Here is a 20,810-nt window from a genome sequence, read left to right as displayed (position 1 = left end):
AATAAAAAGTTGTTTCATACCCATACTTGTAATTGGTCGTAGAAATAAATAGTCTTATTCGGGGTGTTTTTCATACATTGGCAAACAGCAGCTCTTAAATCGTCAACCATTCCTGGATGCCCACACGTGGTGAATGAGACCGAGCTTTCACACTCTGTGACGCTGGTGGTCACCAATTGAATAAGGTCCGGCCGGCCATAAAGAAACGTGATTGACATCAAGTCACTTAACGACGTACTGGCGCCACCATCCAGTGGCGTTAGGCTAGGTGTAGGTCGTAACGAATTCTTTCCAGAGCCAATTCCTTTTTCATCTGTCGCCAAACGGGATACAGGTGTCATCTCTGCTCCATGAGTGATATACACCATGACATGCACTGATGCTTCTTGTAAAGCTTGCAACTCAGCGTGAAACCAATTCACGGATGAAGAGTCCCTCACTACCCATATCAACTTAATGCAGTTGGGAGGATTTTGCACGAGCCCTTTAATTTGAAAAGCCACCTCTTGATAAATACCAGCTATCCCACTACCACCTGCAACAAAAACCATGAGATTTGTTTGAACAATGCGTGAAGTAACTTCATACGGCCCTTCAACGCCCACTTTAATTCGAGCATTATTATTTACCTCAGATAGTAAGTTCAAATGTAGATCACTTGTAAGACCAGTTTTCACTTTACAATAGCAAACCATGCGCTTTTGAGAGGTAGGTGAGTGCATGAAAGTGAAAGAATGGGATTGCCAAAAGTATTTTGGTTTCAAAACATGAATGAAAGCATATCCAATGGTGCCCCGAAGCTGCCATGATTTAGGAACTGGTATCTCAATTTTGATCAAGTCATTTGCAATCAATTGCAAATCAGCTACAGGAAATCCGAAATGTAGTATGCGAGTGATCCGAACAAGTCTGTCAGTACCCCAGATAATGGCAACGGGGTAAACGAAGTAGACGAAGCCCAACTCATTCACATGGATCGCACATCCCACGAGCCAGCACAAGCCCAACACAAAGTGCATGACTTGAAATGTTTCGTACCAGCGTCTTCTCACGTAAAGTACTCCTTGCACTAGCATCAATGAGCTTGCCACTATTGCAACAACTCCAGCTTTTGAGTATGCAGCCTCCATCTCGCCGAGATAAAATGATCCTAGTAATTTCGTATACCCTGCGGCGTGTACTACTGTCAACACAAACATTACTCTCGCCACCCATCGATGAAAGGTTAAAAACCTTGCATATTGCCATTTGGTTAGCCATTGAAGCAAGTTATTCCGCGAAGCAAACATAACCACCAAGGGTGCCAACATTGTCGAAATGATTCCAGATCTGTCAATTAGATATCTTAATTGCCCATGGTTTTTAGTGTAATATATAGGATCATCATCCACGGGCTCTGTATTTATAAAGGTCATTGTCGTCAATAACACAGCAAACATACCCAAAATCAAAGCTTCAAGTCTAGAGGGAATTGTCGCTTCTATCGGCCCCAATGATAGTGTTTCAGCATGTGCCTTTGATGCAAGTGCTGGTAAAAGTAAATAACTTTCAACTAGTCTAGTGCAGCGTTTGCTCGAATTTGCACGGTTCTGAAATATGCAATTACTCCAATTTATTGTTGCCGCTAGCACAAGCACAACTGCCCAGTATCCATATATGGCACCACCGTAGTATATCGAGTCATCAAAATTGCCAAGGTATTTGCCATAAGCTTTTCGATATAGCTCAACTTCCAGCGACAGCAAAATAACAGGGCGGTCAATTGTGACGTTGGTGCCTTGTGTTGTTAGTGATGCGTTTGTAATGGTGTCATTAAACCTCTGGTACGCAAACCACACTTGATCCTGAGACAATTCTACTCTACCATTTATTCGACAAAACTTCTTTACGCCTTGAATGTTTTTATTTTCCAAGTTCCCTGCGCAGGATAAGCATCCAAGGACCGATGCAAGCCAATTGATATTGTTGCATAGACAGGTGGAGTTAGTTTTGTATATTGTGGTATCTTTGCAGTATTTTGCATGAACATTGACTTGATAGTTGCATGCATATGTCGGTATCATGTCCTTGTACCTAATGCAAGGAAGGTTGCTTGATCTTGGAACATTGGCTGCGTCGACAAAGTAAAACAATGCGATGAAAGTAACAAGACGCATCTAAGCAGCCAGGACTGACAGTTTTCCTGGTTTCGGGTATCATTTGGGAAAAGCTTTGGGGATATTGTATCCGATCTTTATAAAAACGGAGTAACTTTTGCTGTAGGGCAGTTGCAAAGATTAAAAAATGAAACTGCAAGAAAAACCAGACAAACAGCACAAAACCAGACAAACAGCACAAAACAAGAAAATTTCCAAAATAGCCTCAGATCGAGAAATCTTCTTCCATATCACGAAAGAAACTATCTTGAATAGATGTGGCTTGATATGTAGACCTTAAATGCAGCCATGTGTATCCGAAATTACAGTGTAGAGTGCAGTATTTTTCGTAATTGTTTTTTTCCAATCAAATTACAATGGTTTTGTTTGATTATCTATATCCTATAAACTTTAAATTAAATCTGGACGGATGGAGCAACGCTCAAGCCCAAACTTGAACTTGCTCATAAAAGTCAACCCTCTTTTTATCCGGATTGGTGACATTCTTTGCACAGCAATAACGAATCTCATCAACCATAGCCGAATGACCACACGTCACGAATGCAATCGATCCATTCGATTCGTGGATTTCTTGTGGAATGATATCCTTAATTGAAGGTCTACCTTCTTTGAATATAACATGAGAAAGCTCCCTTTTGATTATATCAACAATTCTGTGAGTTGAACCCCCCTTTTCATCATAAGAGTTTTGCTCAATTTTTGCAACTTCCTTGATAGAGTCTTGCTTCTCGTCACTAGAGTTTTCTTCTACTTGAACCACTTCATTGATTGAATATTCCTTTTCATGGTCCAAATTCTCCGAATCTTCCTCTAATCTTTCCAACCCTTGAAACCTATTATTGAATTCATCAATGAATACATGGCATGATGGTTGAGTAATGTAGATGGTGGTTTCAATTTTGGTGTCTCTTAAATTAAGAAGTTCCTCGTAGAACCAATATAGAGACCTCCATTCTCTAACAACCCACATCAACTTCACTTTATTTTGACCATCCTTTGTTCTCTTTGCAACGTCAATGACTTCAGAGTAAATACCAGGAATACCATTACCACCTGCCATAAACACAGCAGTGTCGGCATACCTAGCAGCGGTAGACTCACCATAAGGTCCTTCAACACTAACTCTGATTTTGCATGTTCTTCCTGGGGCTTTTGCCAATGATTGATACAAACTGTGAGTGACACCTCCCTTGACTTTACAGTACAACACAATACTATGATTATTTTCAACTGAGTCTGTAAATGTAAATGGGTGGGATTGCCAAAAGTAGGTTGGCTTCAAGAAATGGATGAATGCATGTCCTCCAGGGACCGACTTCCAGTAACTTGGCTTTGGGATCACAACTTTCAAAGTTTCATCACTCAACAAGGTAACATCAGCATGTGGGAAGCCAAATGAGAACAAACGTCCAATTCTGACAGCTCTGTCGAAGCACCAAACTGCAACTGCTGGATAAACCAACCAGATGTAACCCAAGTCTTCAACATGAATCCAAGCACCAACTGTCCAAAATACTGCCAAAAGAATGTGCAAAATCAAAAACACTTCATACCATCTTCTTCTCAAGTAAAGCATACCTTGAACCATGATCAATCCACCACAAATTGTAGCAACGATACCCCATTTGAGGTACTTGGCTTGAACCCTCCAAGAGTAGTTGCTTCCGAATAATACAGTATAACAAACAGCATGAACAACAACCAACATAAACATGATACGAGCGGTGTGCCTATGGTACATAACAAATGTACTATAGTCCCAACCAACTAACCATTGAAGAAAGTTATTCCTACCAGCGTACAAGAACACCAATGGCATCATCATTGTTGCTGTGATTCCAGTTCTATCACCAACATACCTCAACTCTGCCCTGTATTTGGATCCGTACATGGCTTCCTCTTTAGGTGCTTTTAAGTTTATTGCATTCATCCAAATGGTAACACAGTAGAATAAGAAGACAACCAACTTCTCGAATCTTGAGGGAATCAAAAAACCAAAAAATTTCAAAAATTGTTGCTCTTGCAGCTTCTTCATCTTGAAAGTGGCTGGTAATGAAATGTTTGCTCTCCAAAAGTTGACCACTGGGTTGGTCATCTTCTTTGTAAGGCCGGGGAATAAAAACTTTGTCCAGTTGAAGATTGCACCCAAAAGCAACACCAATAACCAGTAACCTAAAAGACCAGCTCCGTAATTGACTGAATCGTAAAGATTGTTGTAGAATCTTTTGTATGACTCTTGAAACACATCAGTCCTAGAACTGTTCAAGATGAAAGGAACATCAATTGGTCTTGATCTATTAAAATTTGGGATTTCCTTAGCTGATTTGGCATTCTCTTTGTAATATTCAATAGCTTGTTCAAACCAGTTGCCTTCCAATGTAACATTCATGTGCTCACAAGTTTCGATCCATGGCTCTAAGTATTTTTCATCAGTTTTATTAATGGAATATAAGCAACCAGCAACTGTAGCTAATGCATTTTCGTTTGTGCAAGGACATGATCTATCTCTTGGTCCACAAAAATTTGCTTCCATTCTCATTTGATATTGGCAAGCATAGTAAAACCTTTTGTCTCTATTGTCCTCATAGTCCCTTTCACCATGAGCAGCGGAAAGATTAATGCAAAGTAGCAAGCAGATAAATACTGAAAGCCGGTGAATCATGTCAAGTAAGTTGTATTTGTTGCTAGACTTAATATGTGAGTTAAGAAATCAATACTAGGTCAATCAAACAGGGAGATGTCCTCATATTTATAGAGCAATAAGTTGCCTTAAACCATCTCTATACTAACCTAGGGAAATACCAGATTACAAGAGCCAAAACAATAAATTGCAAAATAATTTGCATAAGATAAATGCATTCGTCTGAAATGCTACAATGAATTCTGGATTGATACACAATGAGTATTGTTATTGGAACAATACTTGTTGAACCATAATTGATGCAAATAGAAAAGAGCATGAATACACAAAACCCAACTGATCCAATCAGATAACTTCTGAACTTCATCATCAATTAATTGGTAGAAACAAACAATGCAAAAATGAAGGCGAAATTGTCAAGTACTATTCAATTTTATCTAAAAAATCTCTGATTCGTTTTGCAACACTTTTTTTTATACAACCTAATGTAAATTAGGGCAACTTGAAATCTTGGCAGAAGAGAGGTTTTACCCCCTTGTGCAGTGAGAAAAAAAAATGAAAAATTCTAAAAATAAAAAAAAAACCGTAAAATAGCATTTTCTTTCGAATTAGACGATCACAAAACCTTACCCACTCAAAACAAGGCAATTAACAGATGAAAATTTTGCCACTGGAAGAGCCTCCCTAAACCTGGCAGTATGCAGATGAGAAGTCACAGGTTCAATTGTAGGCCCGAACAGAGTAAGTTTTGTCAAAACTGCAAACATGTGTCACTGCTTTCCTTCACAGTGCCTTAAACATCGGTGCATTGACACATATCTGTTTTCAATACTAAGCTTTGTCTTTTAGCTTTCCGCATATGTGTACTGGTTGTACATAATTATCCGCTCAATTTTGTGATTGAACTGTACACCATAGAATTTCCAAACGATTACGAAACGGTATGTATTAACAGAGTCTTGCCAGTTTGGGATCAACGGGAGAATTGATTATCAGGTTGAGTCTGATTGTGGCTTCTCTCTTCAAATTTTTCTAAAACCCAAATACAAAGATCATCCAAGCAACAAAAGTTGTAGACACCACTGGGTACTCACCCACACAAGCGTGGGGCTCTAGAAATAACCTCTAGCCAATCATCGCACTTGATATTGAAACTGGTATGAAGAACAATAGGTGCCTCTGGAAAATTCCTCATTTTAGCAGTCGCAAACTTCTTTTTCTACTTTCTTGGCAGCTCACCTCCCCCTTTTCTATTCTTGTTTACAGTGACAGGTGTCTCATGGAATTTTCTTATTGGGTAGAACTTTGAAACTTTTCACTCAAAAGAAGCACAAGTGCCAAAGTATCCCGATCAACCTGTACTCAATAATAAAAAGTGATTTACAGCCAAGAAATTGACTGCTAATTAATTCCGGTGTGGATTGTTTGTTTTATTACACAAAAAGAATCCTTTTTTGTATGCTTATTACAAAACCAACTAAATGGTTTGTTTTCAGGGAGAACGTTGTGGTTGTTTGCTCCCACAAGTGTCAATGAGTATCAGGAATAAGAGAAAACAGCATAGGGAATTGGAAGGTGAATGACATGCGTACGCAATTGGTGTTTCTTTGGTCCAGCACCCGCGAAAGCTACTCTTCAAGAATTTGGTGTCACATTGACATTTAAAGCCACCTCCAGATAATCTAAACTAAACAGAGTATCCGAAGAGCCAGTAACTTGTGAAGCGGAAGTTTCGAAATACGATGTGTAAAATCTACATTCACACTTGAACTCCCCCTTCGAAACTTTAAGTTTATCGGTGTTCTTTCCACCAGTCAACCTCATCCCATTTCATAGAGAGTGGCTCCCCTATAAAGCTAAGAGCCAGTAGTTTTGAGTCAAACAATACGACTAGTGAGAGATTTACGATCATTGAAGATTGTAATTGGAATGGAGTGGTTGGCATTCATAAACTACTCGACTCTGTAAACGAGGACGACTATTGTTGTAAAGGAGTTTGCGAATTGACTGAGTCTATGCTGAGTCTGTTGTCGCTGCCCACCAACGGTTGACTGTATAAGGAGGCTCTCTTCTTGATACGTTTGAGCTGCCAACGTATTGGTACAACGGGTAAATATCCATGCTTGTCTTCGTATGTTAACGAGGTGAATACAATAATCACCACTATCCAATACAAGATGTAACTAATCACGCTTCCATATGTCGCCGAATTGGTCCAACCCAAAATTGCGGTCAAAATCATCCAAAAGGCGCCATCGTCTTGTAATTCACCATTGCAACAATTGACATGCCATACACTTTTTTCGATATCATAAGAACCTGGTCCATGTCCCGTCTCACTAACATCCATACCGCCACATTGGTTGATAAATTGTTGAAGTTCGAAGTTCCACACACCTTTGGAGAATAAACCTGCTGCAACCAAGTATAAAAAGCAGGTGGACGTGATGAGAAACCATTGTAAAGACAAGGTATTCCCTGATCTGTATAAAATGCAGCCAATCAATGTACCTATGATGACCGCTAATACTGCCGCATTAATGATTGCCCATATCGATGTATCTTCATTCACGCCAATACCACCAATAAAAACTATAGCCTCGAGCCCTTCCCTCAAAGTGGTGATGAATGGCAATAAAACCATATTGTATTTCTCTGTCAATAACTCCAATTGGTAAAACCAGCCACCATTCGATTTCTGAGTTGGGCTAGATATCAGTGGATTGAAATGTTTCGACAGTTGTAAAAGTCTCCCCAATTTGACTTTCCATTTTTGTTGCATCTTGCTCACTCTCAAAATCTGGATCCCCATCACTGAAATAATGATGCTTGCAAGGATGGAAAAAGTCCCTTCCCAATAATGCTCGGCAATTGACCATAAATCATTTCCCACTTTGTAGAAAACGACAAGTATTATTGCACCTACCAATAGACAAACTGCAAGTCCTAATAATCCACCAAACCAGATTTGGAATTTTAGAATTCGTCCTAATTTCCTATCAACTAGTTTTGCCTCCACTGCCTCACTCTCCTCAGATAACAATGACGGTGATGGTGATTCTTGTGGTATTTCCCGATATTGACTTCCGCTTTCATTCTGATTCTTTTCTTCGTCGGCGCAAAATGTTTGGTGAACAAAGGATAAAAGGACAGAAATAATGATCGCGGATTCCAAAGTTTCTCTCAATACGATCAAAAAAGTCTGTATTGAAAAGTAGTCATCTAGTGTCGCCATTATCTAATTGGTTGTTTTGTTGTAGAAACCACAGATCAAAAAGATAAGAGAAGCAACAACATCGAAAAGTTAGAAAGATTCGTGACTTTTTATCTAAAAGATCTAAACTTTTTCTCTCCATTGTCGGAGAAGGTAAAACACACGTCCTCTTCTAGAAAACAATGACAAAACTTTTACTTTTGTGCTACATGTGATCTATTCGAGCCACACAGCCATACGGAGAAGAAACTACATCTTAGTATTCATGTTTTAAGCCCTTCAACTCAAATGTGTATAATTTGGCTCCGATGCTACTACTTACACAAAGTGATCGGAGAAAATTTCTTGCACGAATCTGTGCTTTTATTGGACAACCCACCCCCTCCCCCCTTCCATTCGATAAGTCCCACTCACTGTTTGAACTTCCTCTTTTCACTTATATGTTTCCGGTAAACTGGTTCCCTCATATACCCCGCTTTATTTAAAAGATTTTCATAAAGTTCATGGCTCCGGTTATCCACTGGAAAATCCTCAACATCACTTAAATCACTTTCCAGAATGGCGTTGTCTATATTGCTGTAGTTCCTTTTAGCCCTCTTGTTAGCCGCCATGGCATAGCCTGCCAATTCCCTTTTGGCAGAGCTCTCTAGTGGGTTTCTGGAACGCTTTTTTGTCTGCAATGGGGACAGTTGCGAAGGTGTTACTACAATTGGACCAGATATGTTCTTGGGCTTGCTAAACATATCCTTCTTTACGGGCTCTTTAGATGGTCCAATTATACTTCGTGGCACAGCTTTGCTATCAATTTTTTTCACTTTTGAAGCCTCTGAGTGGAACAATTTGGCATTTAAAGGTGCTTCCTGGACTTGACCAGAAGATACAAACTTGGATATCCTTTTTTGATCCCTGGAATCTGAAGGTTTAGCTAAAGTTGATTCACTTTTGGTATCTTTTGGAATTGGCGACGCCGTGAAAATGGAACTGCTTCTTGAATTCGCTGCTCTGTCACTCAAGCCGCCGTGCACATATGGCATAGTCCTGTTTCTAGTTGTGCTGATAAAAACTTCTCGTCTTGGTGCCGTCGTGGTTTCCTCCCCGCTTTTAGAAGCAATGTTGGTGTCAACATTAGTCAAACTCTTTGGTCCCGTTGGGAAGATTCTTTCAGGCGTTCCAAGGATCAGATCCTTAGGTTTGGCAGCACTTGTTTCGCTGACATCCCTCGTGTCAATAGCCTTAGGATCATGGGCGTCCACCATCGAAGCTTTGTCTTTGATCAATCCATCCCTTACTGTAGACTTCTTGACCTCGTCTGAGCAACTTTTTACAGGCATGGGGATCTCTTTGCGTGCTTCCTCGACTGCAGCTTTCCCTGGTTCCCTTGAGTCCGCAAATGGGATAGCACTTCTTGTCACAGTTGCAGCAACGTCTTTACCATTGCCGACGCTTCCGGCACTATCGGCATTGGTTCTAGCGACAATTGTGAAATCCCTCAGGCGGACTTTACTCTTGCTTGGTTCACCCTTGTCTTGGAAAGTTTCTTTTTCGTTTGACTTCTCGGAATTTGCCGTGTCTGTTCTGCTAGAAGTGGAATTGCGTGTGCCTTTTGACTCTATACTCTCGGAGACGAGTGGATACACTTGTTCAACACTTGACACGGGTTGTTCTTTATTTTTTTCAATTTCATTGGCTTCATCCTCTTGGTAATCCATTTCAATAAGCAGTGATGCATTATCGGATGACAATATTGGGCTTGCTGCATTGGAAGAGTTGTTGGTATGCATATCTTGATTTTCCTCCCGAGAATGCCATGTGTTGGAAGTAGTTTTAATATCTCTTCCTCTTGGAGAGCCGCGCTTTGCCTCGTGACCGCCTTCTTTTGTCCAAGGAATTTCAACAGCGTTGTGATTTCTTGGGGGAAATCTCTTTTCAAAGTAGTTCACCACGTCGTTAACTCTGCCATGTGGCGCTTGATTATACCTGTTTTCATTTCTGTACAAAGGACGAGGGGAGTCTCGCCTTGAATACGAATCACTCACTTCCAGGCGTGGTATATAGGAATATACCTGCTTTGCTTCAAACCCTCTAGACTCACCATAATCATTATCTTTGTTTGGAGCTCTCTCATTTTCGTAATCACCTTCAATGTACCCATTCTGTCTCCAACTCCCGTGCGATCTACCGCCCCATTCATCATAGTAGCTCCTTACAGGATTTCTCCTGGGGTCTGGTTTTTTGTCATTATAGGTGTCATCGTAGTAGCTCCTTACCGGATTTTTTCTGTAGTTTTGCTCCCTGTCATTATAGGTGTCATCATGGTTGCCCCGTACGGGGTTTCCCTTGTAGTTTAGTTCTCTGCTATCAAATGCGTCATCGCTATTATGAGCCCCTTGTCTAGAAATGGTACGACGCTCGTGGTATTTTCCATAACCATCAAGCTCGTCACGCTTGCCTGTCTTATCCCTTAGTTTATCCTCGTCATTGTCATACCTCTTGCCTTCGAGATAGCTTCTATGACCAGGTCCAGATGGTAACGGTGGTTGGCTTGTTTCTCGAAGTTTCTTGAACCTTTCTTTGTCTATTTCGTGACATTCTCCAAACTGTGGCATCTCCTCCGGTCGCAAAGGCAATGGTTCACTTTTGAAAAAAACATGATCTAAAGCGTCTAACGCATTCAATCTCTTATAAGGATCAAGCGCCAACAACCCGCTCAATAAATCAACAGCAGATGATGGCATCAATGATTCAAATCTTCTCTCAAGGCTTCTTTTACAACCAAGACCAATACTGAAATCTGTCTTGTTTGGTAGTTTAGATGCCTTTTCCCAATCAGTCGGAGGGCCAATGAGTTCAAAAATAAGTTGCGCCTGGTGTGCATCACTTTTACCAACAAGAATGGGTTTATGAACAAATAATTCAGCAAAGACACACCCAATTCCCCAAAGATCTACAGCAGTGGTATACTTTCTCTCGCCCAATAGTATTTCCGGTGGACGGTACCATCGAGTGACAACAAGGGCTGTGTACGCTTTTTCGCCACCTCCAGGACCCATTCCTAATCTTGGTATATCTCCTTCATAAAGTCGCGCAAGGCCAAAGTCCGCAATCTTTAAAACTCCTCTGCTGTCTATCAATATGTTAGCAGCTTTGATGTCCCTATGTAGAAAATTCTGCTCATGAATAAATTGCGTGCCTTGCAATAGCTGTATCATGATACACTTTATTTGATTAAGCTCTAACTTGACATCAGGGTTTTCAAGGATTCCAACCAAATCACTTGTCATGTATGGAGAAATGGTGTAGAATGTGCCCCTATTTGTGACCAAGTCAGCTGGATTTGTGACTTTGGGTGGTTCGTAAACAAGTTCATTAATGTTTAGGATGTTGTGGTGCTCGAGTTGTTTCAAGATTGTAATCTCCCTCAAAGCAGTGATGGGGAATCCTTCTTTCGCCAGATGATTCAAAAGTTGCTTTACTGCAACTAGCTCACCGGTGCGTTTATCTCGAGCTTTCTGTACCACCCCAAAAGTTCCTTGTCCCAACTTTTCAATCATTTGATACAGATCTAATTTACCTATCTCGGGTATGGGATCGACAAATGAGTCCCCATAAATAGAGCCCACTCTCGACATTTTTGCTCAGTATGTATATCTGTGATGGGCTTTGGCAGATGATACTAGGCCGATGTTGGTGGTGTGAGGAGCTGATTTTGAAATACAGTGTTGCACTCGAATTGATAAATTCTGTATTTTTATTTTATTTTTTTTTTTTTTCTGTCTTCCTTCTTGGGTCAAGAAATCGAAACAAGCTTTGCGTTCCGATAGAGAGAAGATAAGATGGTTATATATGGTCGTTCGGTAAAAGTGCTTCAGCAGTCTACTGTGTGTGTTAGCCGCTACGTTGGAAATATTTGATTCATCGTATTTTCATTACAACATATATATATGCAACAGTTTATGCTCTAATACATCAAAGCACATTAAACATTTCCACTTGTGTACTTTGAGTGCTTCTTTCTGGCTTTTGACAAAGCAACAGATTGCTTGACATTGAACCCCTTGGTTAAGAAATTCGTAGTCTCTTCCAACTCCAAGCCAGCAGTGTCTGGAAGCAAGAAATAAACGAAAAAGAAAGCAATCAAACAAAGTCCAGCAAAGAATGAGAATGTTCCTGTTGGTGTTATATTTTCCAACATGGTTAAAAATGTAGATGCAATTACCAAGGATCCGGCCCAATTCGTACATGCTGCATACATTCCACCAATCGATCTAACATTGACATCAGAAAATAACTCCACTCCTACCCAAGCTGCGTTACCAATACCGATTGCATATGATGCAACATACAAAATCATACCAATGATGACGACGATACCCCAACCGCTGATGCCCCTTGTGTGTATCATTACACCTGATGCAAAATCGACATCGAGAAAATGAAATGCAATCGCACAAACAACCAAGGCTGCGCACATACATGGCATTCCAATAAGTAAAATTCGCCTTCTTCCAACCTTGTCGATGATGCAAAGAGCAACCCCAGTAAAAACAAAGTTTGTAGCTGAAATGATAATAGAGACAGCCGTGGCATTTTCAAACCCAATTGTTTCGAAGATGGTGGTACTGAAATACATCAACGAGTTGAATCCAGTAAACTGTTGGATTCCTTGAAGCCCGCATGCAAGAATCAATGCTCTAAAGTTTCCTGGTGTGGTGTGAATGATTTTGATCGACTCCCAAGCCTTTTGGAGTGGGTTTCTACCTGGCACTGTAGAATCGGATTGAATCATATCCTCGATAGAGGCATTAACAAATGCATCCGACGGATCGTTGTGTATTCTTCTCAAAACTTGTTTTGCCTTGGGTATGTCACCATTCATCACATAATATCTTGGAGTATCAGGTAAAAAGAAAAACAAGCATGATTGTAAAACCGCGGGTACCATACATAACCCAACAGATACTCTCCAACCGTGCGACACTCTGGTTAACCCCCAGTTAATAAAATATGCAACCAATTGACCACCTGTGATAAACATTACATTTGTGACAATCAAACGACCACGATATTTCGAAGGAGCAAGCTCGGACAACATGAGAGGTGCAATCAAGGATGCAATGCCCACTCCCCAACCCAAAATGAATCTGCCTACAATCATGGTCCATACAGTTTTGGCAGCTAGTTGAACAATTGTTCCAACTACAAAAATGACATTTGAACCCAACAAAACTCTTTTTCTTCCAATCAAATTGGCTAAAATACCACCAAGTATAGCTCCAAGCAAAGCACCAAGCGAAGTGGCTGATGTGATGAACTCCTTCTCCCCAGATGTTAGAATTTTGTTGGACAAATCTGTTCCAATCTGAACCAAAGCAGATGAAATGTACCCTGTATCATAACCAAACATGAACCCAGATATGGAGGACACCAACGTCAAAAGAATAACTATTTTTGATGGTCGAGTTTCTGATTCCGAGACTTGAACAGACTCAGCTTCATATTCCGAGCTGGCCCCAATATTAGGTAGCAAATCCTTCGACGAGTTTGTCGATGTCACCGACGAGTGCAGGCTGTTTAGCTCTGAGCTGATAACTCGTGTTATCCTACTACCATCAGCACTAACTTGAGTATCTTTCTTCATAACGTGAGGGGTAAAATTAGGGACAATGCGGGGGGTTTATGTATTTGCAATGAAAACTGGTTCGTCGTGATCGTGTACCCTGTTGTTAAAGCGAGGACCAAATGGAATATATGTAGTATTGGTGTAAATCCTATCAATTCTTTAATGACCAAAATGCAGTGAAAAGAAAGGAAAAAAATAGAAAATATTTTCTTTTAATGTTTATGGTTTGCTAATTTTACACTTTATAGTAAGAATGGACCAGAAAAAAAATTAATGACAATTGAAAAGAAGAAAAAACGCCGAAATAATTAAAATTTCACCGAAGGCACGGCACGACTATGTTTACATGCATTTTTTCCGATTAATGAAAATGTGTCGAATGAAAATGATCAAGACGAGCGTCTCCGAAAAATTCTGGACGTCTTCGCCACTATGAAGTGTCCTTTGGAGGTGGACAATGTCTAATTATTTCTTGGGATTATAGAGTAGTGTGCAGATCAAATTTCAGCGAAATTCTGGCGGGGCTGCCGAATGAAATTCTTTGTCTTGCACGTGACATGGGTCAAAGGTGCCGAACCTATAGTAGCAACGTCTTGCCAATTGCAAACTTTTACAAAGTGGAAGGTTGTACTTGGGTGATGATGTTGGACAGTTTGTACATTGATTGCAATCGGAGCATGGTATATCAAGTATAATTCCTCGAGAAATTTTGGCGTCTTTGTGAGAGAGCATATAAGTAATCGCTCTCGAATTACATTGGGTTTATGTCAACGCTAGCCGTTTTTGCCAACCCGGCGTAACCCCCAAATAAGTACTCACAACTGCTTTATGATGTAATCGCCATTTCCCGCTCAATTGTAGTAGTTCTAGCTACATTTTCTACAAGTCACTTCATCTTTGATACATTTTATTAGTGCGTACGATATACAAAGTTGATCGAAAGTAACAAGTGTTAAACTGCTTCAACATTGCCAACAGTATTCATCAGCCCTGTAAAATCTATGAAGTTTTTTTGTTATTTTCAAATTTACTTCTTTGGAGGGTCGAATCTGAATTTTCTGTTCTTGATTGGAGTCCATTTGAATCTTCTTACCCAGATCGACAATAAATACAAGGATGATACAACTATAAGGGCTTTCAAACCCCATCTCTTTCTTTCGTCGTGTTCTGGTTCAGAGGCCCAGTTCAAGAATGTAGTAACATCCTTTGCCATTTGTGAAGATGAAGCTGGTGTACCATCTTCATATTCAACCAAGTCGTCAAACAAAACTCTAGCCATGGCAATGGCACCACCTGGGAAGTATGGATTGTAGTTGGATCCTTCTGGTAATACAACACCTGCTGGTGGTTCTTCTGGGTAACCGGTCAACAATGAAAATATATAGTCACATCCACCGTGTCTGGCCTTGACAATCAATGACAAATCTGGAGGTAAAGCACCTTGGTTTGCGGCTCTAGCAGCTTGTTCGTTTTCATAGGGTCCTGGGATATAATCAGCCAATTTACCTGGTCTCTTTCTTGGTTTTCCTTCATCATCGGGCTCATCATCATATTCATTCTCTTCGGCCATAGCCTTAGCTTCAGAAGTGGTGTGTGAGCTTCCAACCAAGTTTCTCCAAGCAATTCTTTCCAATGAATGGCATGCTGCACAAACTTCTCTGTAAACTTGAAAACCTCTTCTGATGGATGCATGGTCAAATGTTTCAAACATACCGTTGTGAGGCCAGTCGTATGCTGGAGGATGTAAACCATGCTCTGCAGCAGTCATGGCATTGGCAGTCATCGAATCTTGGTATAATAAATATGATGCAGTTAAACCGGTGACCCCAACACCACCGGCAATGAATTTTTGAACCAATGGTTGGTTTACAGACTTGAATGCTGTTTTAAACATGGTGTAATTGATTCGTCGTCCTAGCAAGAAAGTGGATGTTGTATAAAATGAAGAAAGGACAAATTCCAAAACTGTCTAAATTGTGATGATAATTTTTCAAAGTCCAATTTTGCTAGTTTTTCCTCTGGTGTGATGAGAATCTAGATGGATCAATTTCTCGAGATAGGAACAGCTCAGTTCAATTTTTGGAGGCTTTAGAAGACTGATGTTTTCAAACAGTTTGATTTCAACGCTATGCCAGAGCTTATTTTTTTTTTTTCTTTCGTCCTTTTTCTTATTGGTAAAAGAGAATGAAGAGAATGAATAGTAAGATGGAAGAGAAAATTGAAAAAAAGTTGAGTGTGTACTGCATATAAAAGTGCTCTTTATAGTCAAATTTATAAAACAACAATTGTTATTGGTTACAATTTTCACTCTTGTTGTATCTCTTTACTCTTTCTTCTTTTTTGTCGCATCTTACATTGTCACAAAATATACATTTAAGACATCGAAGGCAGGATACTTGTGAACAAGCCCATAAGATGATATGTTCTATCACTTCTATTATTGTGATTCATGACAGCCACTCCATTGAACTGGCTGACTTGCAGTCGTGCTTAAAGGTACCATTTCGTTTGCATTATACACTTACGGAGGACTACCAAAAGGACAAACACCAAAAAGAAACACTTTGAAGCATTACTTTAACCTCCATTTAACAATATGACCTATCCAGAGCTGAGTCTCAAATCTAGTTGCCACACCCACTCCTGTCTTATGATACTAACTTGTCAATTGACTATCACCTACCATTTTTCTTCCGGATTCTTCTTATACTCGATGTAAGCATCCCAATTGAAAATACTAATCTCGGTTTCATTCTGAATACCCCAGTCCCATAACGACTTCTCGGCAGTGGCTGCCCCTCTCTTCATAATAACCCAATCGTCATCATTTTCAAAGTTTATTACTAAATTCATGGATTTTGAACCATGCGCTTTGGTGTATATCTTTAAAGAATCATACTGTACATTTCTGTATGGTCTCAAGCTTCCAATGGTGTTTATTTCTTTGAGTACTTGATCAAATAAAGTCTTTGAAGTAGTTGATTTCAAGTCTATATCTTTTATGATCAAGTTTTTCACGTTTCGATACGGGAATGACTTTATTATCCGAATGGTGACTAAAGCGTCCGTGGCGGGTCGGACATTCGATGTCAATGGCTCTGTGTCAGACATAGTTATATCGAGTCGATATCATCACGAGGTGATAACAAGCATCATTTGATTTTTCCCATGATACATAAAAAGTCAATTGACTGCTACCATTAATTTTAGTTTAGGTAATGTTAAATCAAAGAGAGGCCCCAGTGTAACTATATTCATGACATGAGAGCTAATTGCATAGTCTGCTCAATTGTAAATTTCTGAAGGACCTTTGAAGTAACATAATGTAGGGGTCAACATTCTCAATAGTGTTTTGCAATCGCATTGTAGACTTCAGTCAGTAAGCTCTACAATTATCCTCTAACTCGTCAGGGACGAATTTCTCAAAGTGTATTGGATCATACACCCTTCATCCAAACTTCGTAACATCTACAGCTACGATAAGCCTAGCAAGTAAATGCATTTATTTTCACCTGGTACACAATTACATACTCCCCCTTTTAATGCATCAAATCCTCGAGATACATCGATGGTATCGGTTTTCTTGGACTTTGAACTTTTGAATTCTGATCATCGCTGCCTTGCGACTGGCTTTGACTCTCCTCATGTAATGATGGTGGAATTGAAGGATTGTGTTGAGCCACCGAATAATCGCTATTATTCATCTCATTGTTTATGTATAAACTTGGCACTAATTGAGAATGCCTGTTGGTGGCAGGAGATGGACTTGCCAAATTCGTGGCTGAGCCACCTAAGGACAAGTTTGTCAATGATGGATTGTATGACTTGGTCTTTTTATGTTGCATAACTTCCGCAGTTGGTGAAATAAACATTTTGGTCAAATCGTGCTTTGAAGCAGGAGCAGCCACATCAGATTGATAAATGGTGGAATTGTCCCCAACTTGTGAACCGCCACCTGGCAAGTTAGCAAATGATCTATTCAATAACGGTAGCTTCGATATTGAAGAGCCGTGGTGATGACTCTTGTACTCAAAGTTGTTGAGTGTTGATGTGGGTGTCATGTTTGAATATCCGTATGCATTATTGTTGTTACTTTCATACTTTTCATACAAAATTCTATCGTTAGTGCTGGTCTTTTTGGCAACTCTTGATGCAGTACAAGAAACAATCAAATGATACAAAATGAACCCAAGAAGTATGGCTCCCACTATTGCCCCTACTGCAATAAACACTGTGCCTGAAGGGTTGTGTTGTCTAATAATAAAAGGATTGTTGCTGTTTGGAGGAACGGAAATGGAAGGAGTAGTATAAGAATCACTGGAAGAAGTCAATGAAGGCATACCCGTTTCAGCATTTGTTGTTTCCGAGTCATCTCGTTCTACCAATGTCTTGGTTGCAATCAAAAGTGTTGTCACTAGATCTTCTCGATTCATGTTGATGATGGCTGGTTTGCTAATCTAAATCGAAAGCTGATTTTCAATCTCTTTCCTTAAATTTTTGTCTTTTTTTTTTTTTGTTTTTTTTTTTCTCTGTTTGGAACTTCGCCTGATTTTGATTTGATTTGATTTTGATCTATATGCAACATGAGTTATTTTTAGAACATGTTAAAACTATGAAACCGTTATATAGTATATAAGTTGTTTCACTCACTATACCAAATCCCTTCTTTTTCTTTATTGAATTGCTTGCGAAACCAATTCCATATTTCAACACTATCACAATCATCGACAAGACGTGGTTTGAAATGGGTGTATTTGGCATGGTATTCCGTCATGTTCCCAGTTTTACAGTAGATTAGTTTTGTACTGTATGGTTGTTCATACTCGTCTTCCCCATTCTCCATTTCCCATGGCTTGGGTATGGGACTATCTGAGAAGTGAATCAATTTGATCTTTTGCAACATTTTTATTGGATCCCAACCTCGGTTCGATCGTTTTTTGATAAACGGTAGATATTGCGGTTCAACAACAAATCTTTCGTGCCATGGCTCACGAAACTCGCCGGTTAGAACTCCATAAACACGATGTGGTAGAATGCCAACGTTGATGTTTCCCTTTGCTAGTTCATTGTCCAAGTACTTGTTCAAAATCTCCATGTCGTACTCTGATTTCTTTCTCAATTTTTTTCTGTTTGTTAGTGACCAATGTATTGGATTATACACATACTTCATTATATGGTCAAATGTTGTTCTAGAAGGTGTCACTACCATTACGTGGTTGGCAAAAAAGTTGCGTGGATTGTCGAATTTGTGTGCTTCGAATACCAACGAGGGTAGCAATCTCCAATTCTTGGTTTCAGATATGTCATTGACCAATTTTCTCATCCGCAACCCGTACCTTTTGGAGTCAGGAATCTCCACCTTCTTTTTGTATTTCAATGAAGATTTTCCTTCAACGACATTGTTTAACCAATACGCCTGTGGCAAAACAAATTCAAGCTCCCTTGGAATCTTGAATAGCTCATCTATGTTAGAGTGTGAGCTAAATATCTCGCCATTGTCAACTTTGGGACGAATTAACATCGAGTCAGAATCAAAGTAAACAATCCTTTCAAATTCAACTTGATTGAAAACATGAAATTTGGTAAATGAAGCTGCCCATGGAGTATCATCGTTGTAGTAAACCTTAACCAAGGGAACTGGCTTCAATGTAATATTGTAGTGATTTGCCACCTGATACAAGTTGTTCCATTTATGAGATGTGTGGTGTTGTAGTACTTCATCATACAATATAACCAAATTTGGAATCCGAGTATTGCCGTCTCGAAGATGAGCAAAGTTCATTATTGCTAAGTTGAGATAGTCGTAGTTTGTTGCATATTGCATATATGCCAATCTGTCGGGATTATCCAATGGTTGCTTTTCGTAATAAGATATAACTTCTTCTGGAATCACTTTCAAATGCTTGTTTAAACCTCTTTCTTTGACATTATGTGTATTCTCCAATACATAATGTGAAAACACAAAGTAAAGAATAACAAACACTGCAATTTTAAACTCCCAATTTTTGGCAAACCTCTTCCATTTTCTGTTAGTCGTGCTGTTTGAATCAGGCATTGGTTACTTGGCAACGAGAAGAAGATCAAAAGAAATCGGAAAAATAGAAACGGAATAAAAAAAAAAAAAAAATTGAAAAATGTGCACAGTTAACAGCCGATGAAAATGGATCTACAACTTCAAAAACAATAACAGCTGCAAGAATGTGGCATATTCTTCAAAGTAGCCAACCGTAAATGCCAAAAACGTAAAAAGAAATGCGCAAACCCGGAATCGAACCGGGGGCCCAACGATGGCAACGTTGGATTTTACCACTAAACCATTTGCGCCTTTTGTTGAAATTGTGAGCATGTTTTTGATTCCTACCACGCCCGATTTTGTGTTCCTTAAATTTAAAAATTGGTGTTTACCGCAGCTCTTTCAAATAGCAGAGGGATGAACAACAGTTGAGCGTAAGTGGTAAGAGTGGTTCATTTGCAATTGAAGCTCTCAAAAGCGAGAGGGGCGGTCAGAGAGACTGAAAATACTCATTCTTTTGCAATATCTGAAATTTGTTGCAAAGTAATTCTATCTGTGTTACAGCACCTACTTAGTTTAATATATGGCAATGAGCTTGCTCTTTCCGTTCTCTAGCTTGTGTGATCGCTGCATGGAATGACATGGAATTGGAATAACACACTTCGAAATATACCCATATTATCATCTTTGCATTCACGTTTAAGCCATTCTAGCATCAAAAACCGTTCTTTTCTCATTTAATACTTATTCGCCTTTCTTCCTTCCCCTCTTTTTCTGCCCCCTTTCCTTCGTTGCCAATTAGTTTGCTGGTTTCTGTGACTTTATCAATTCCTCCCTCAACTTTTGCGAGAATTGGTCTTGATTGTCATCATCATCCCAATCCTGTTCCCAAAGTGATTCTTCTTTCAATTTTGCATCTGTAACCCATTTAGACTCGTCGTCTGGGAAATCTTCAAATTCATCATCCTCTTCAAGGGATTTGATTACTTGCTCTTCGTTTTCGGAAACTTCCTGAGTTTTCTTCTGTTCGGCGGATGACATTGTTGTTAATGATTAGCCCTGTTATTATGCAGATTTGTTGTATCTTTCTCCTTTGACGTATGCAACAAAGAATGACTTACTTTGGTGGCGATCAAAAATGTTCTAGGTGGATTTTTCTTTTTGAA

At 39.6% G+C, this 20,810-nt stretch overlaps 10 protein-coding genes and 1 non-coding gene across 11 annotated transcripts; all 11 read right to left on the bottom strand. All coding sequences in view use genetic code 12, as the record gives it.

Moving 5' to 3' along the window:
* Positions 1–14: 14 nt before the first annotated feature.
* CPAR2_210120 (ferric reductase family protein) lies at positions 15–2,156 on the bottom strand (the record flags this gene model as incomplete). Its single annotated transcript, XM_036809948.1, has 1 exon — positions 15–2,156. One exon carries the CDS (start codon positions 2,154–2,156, stop codon positions 15–17), a length of 2,142 nt encoding a protein of 713 aa, XP_036666534.1.
* A 421-nt stretch (positions 2,157–2,577) lies between these two features.
* CPAR2_210110 (ferric reductase family protein) lies at positions 2,578–4,689 on the bottom strand (the record flags this gene model as incomplete). The annotated part of the gene is made up of 1 exon (XM_036809947.1): positions 2,578–4,689. The coding sequence occupies one exon, from the start codon at positions 4,687–4,689 to the stop codon at positions 2,578–2,580; it is 2,112 nt and encodes a 703-aa protein (XP_036666533.1).
* A 2,086-nt stretch (positions 4,690–6,775) lies between these two features.
* On the bottom strand, positions 6,776–8,032 carry FTH1 (Fth1p; the record flags this gene model as incomplete). The annotated part of the gene is made up of 1 exon (XM_036809946.1): positions 6,776–8,032. One exon carries the CDS (start codon positions 8,030–8,032, stop codon positions 6,776–6,778), a length of 1,257 nt encoding a protein of 418 aa, XP_036666532.1.
* A 389-nt stretch (positions 8,033–8,421) lies between these two features.
* Positions 8,422–11,640, bottom strand: CRK1 (cyclin-dependent serine/threonine protein kinase; the record flags this gene model as incomplete). The annotated part of the gene is made up of 1 exon (XM_036809944.1): positions 8,422–11,640. The coding sequence occupies one exon, from the start codon at positions 11,638–11,640 to the stop codon at positions 8,422–8,424; it is 3,219 nt and encodes a 1,072-aa protein (XP_036666531.1).
* A 347-nt stretch (positions 11,641–11,987) lies between these two features.
* Positions 11,988–13,649, bottom strand: ITR1 (myo-inositol transporter; the record flags this gene model as incomplete). Its single annotated transcript, XM_036809943.1, has 1 exon — positions 11,988–13,649. One exon carries the CDS (start codon positions 13,647–13,649, stop codon positions 11,988–11,990), a length of 1,662 nt encoding a protein of 553 aa, XP_036666530.1.
* A 1,009-nt stretch (positions 13,650–14,658) lies between these two features.
* CYT1 (ubiquinol--cytochrome-c reductase catalytic subunit) lies at positions 14,659–15,525 on the bottom strand (the record flags this gene model as incomplete). The annotated part of the gene is made up of 1 exon (XM_036809942.1): positions 14,659–15,525. One exon carries the CDS (start codon positions 15,523–15,525, stop codon positions 14,659–14,661), a length of 867 nt encoding a protein of 288 aa, XP_036666529.1.
* A 785-nt stretch (positions 15,526–16,310) lies between these two features.
* On the bottom strand, positions 16,311–16,742 carry CPAR2_210060 (uncharacterized protein; the record flags this gene model as incomplete). Its single annotated transcript, XM_036809941.1, has 1 exon — positions 16,311–16,742. One exon carries the CDS (start codon positions 16,740–16,742, stop codon positions 16,311–16,313), a length of 432 nt encoding a protein of 143 aa, XP_036666528.1.
* A 428-nt stretch (positions 16,743–17,170) lies between these two features.
* Positions 17,171–18,064, bottom strand: CPAR2_210050 (uncharacterized protein; the record flags this gene model as incomplete). Its single annotated transcript, XM_036809940.1, has 1 exon — positions 17,171–18,064. One exon carries the CDS (start codon positions 18,062–18,064, stop codon positions 17,171–17,173), a length of 894 nt encoding a protein of 297 aa, XP_036666527.1.
* A 209-nt stretch (positions 18,065–18,273) lies between these two features.
* On the bottom strand, positions 18,274–19,686 carry CPAR2_210040 (glucose N-acetyltransferase; the record flags this gene model as incomplete). The annotated part of the gene is made up of 1 exon (XM_036809939.1): positions 18,274–19,686. The coding sequence occupies one exon, from the start codon at positions 19,684–19,686 to the stop codon at positions 18,274–18,276; it is 1,413 nt and encodes a 470-aa protein (XP_036666526.1).
* Positions 19,687–19,884: 198 nt separating this feature from the next.
* On the bottom strand, positions 19,885–19,955 carry CPAR2_t_cp_Gly(GCC)_14. Its single transcript has one exon. It is a non-coding gene; the product is annotated as a tRNA-Gly (tRNA).
* A 487-nt stretch (positions 19,956–20,442) lies between these two features.
* On the bottom strand, positions 20,443–20,685 carry CPAR2_210030 (proteasome regulatory particle lid subunit; the record flags this gene model as incomplete). The annotated part of the gene is made up of 1 exon (XM_036809938.1): positions 20,443–20,685. The coding sequence occupies one exon, from the start codon at positions 20,683–20,685 to the stop codon at positions 20,443–20,445; it is 243 nt and encodes an 80-aa protein (XP_036666525.1).
* Positions 20,686–20,810: the final 125 nt, after the last annotated feature.

This window comes from Candida parapsilosis, contig 005809 (assembly GCF_000182765.1).
Source record: "Candida parapsilosis strain CDC317 annotated contig 005809".
In the NCBI taxonomy this organism is placed as follows: domain Eukaryota; kingdom Fungi; phylum Ascomycota; class Pichiomycetes; order Serinales; family Debaryomycetaceae; genus Lodderomyces; species Lodderomyces parapsilosis.
This window is presented reverse-complemented; position numbering and strand designations above follow the sequence as displayed.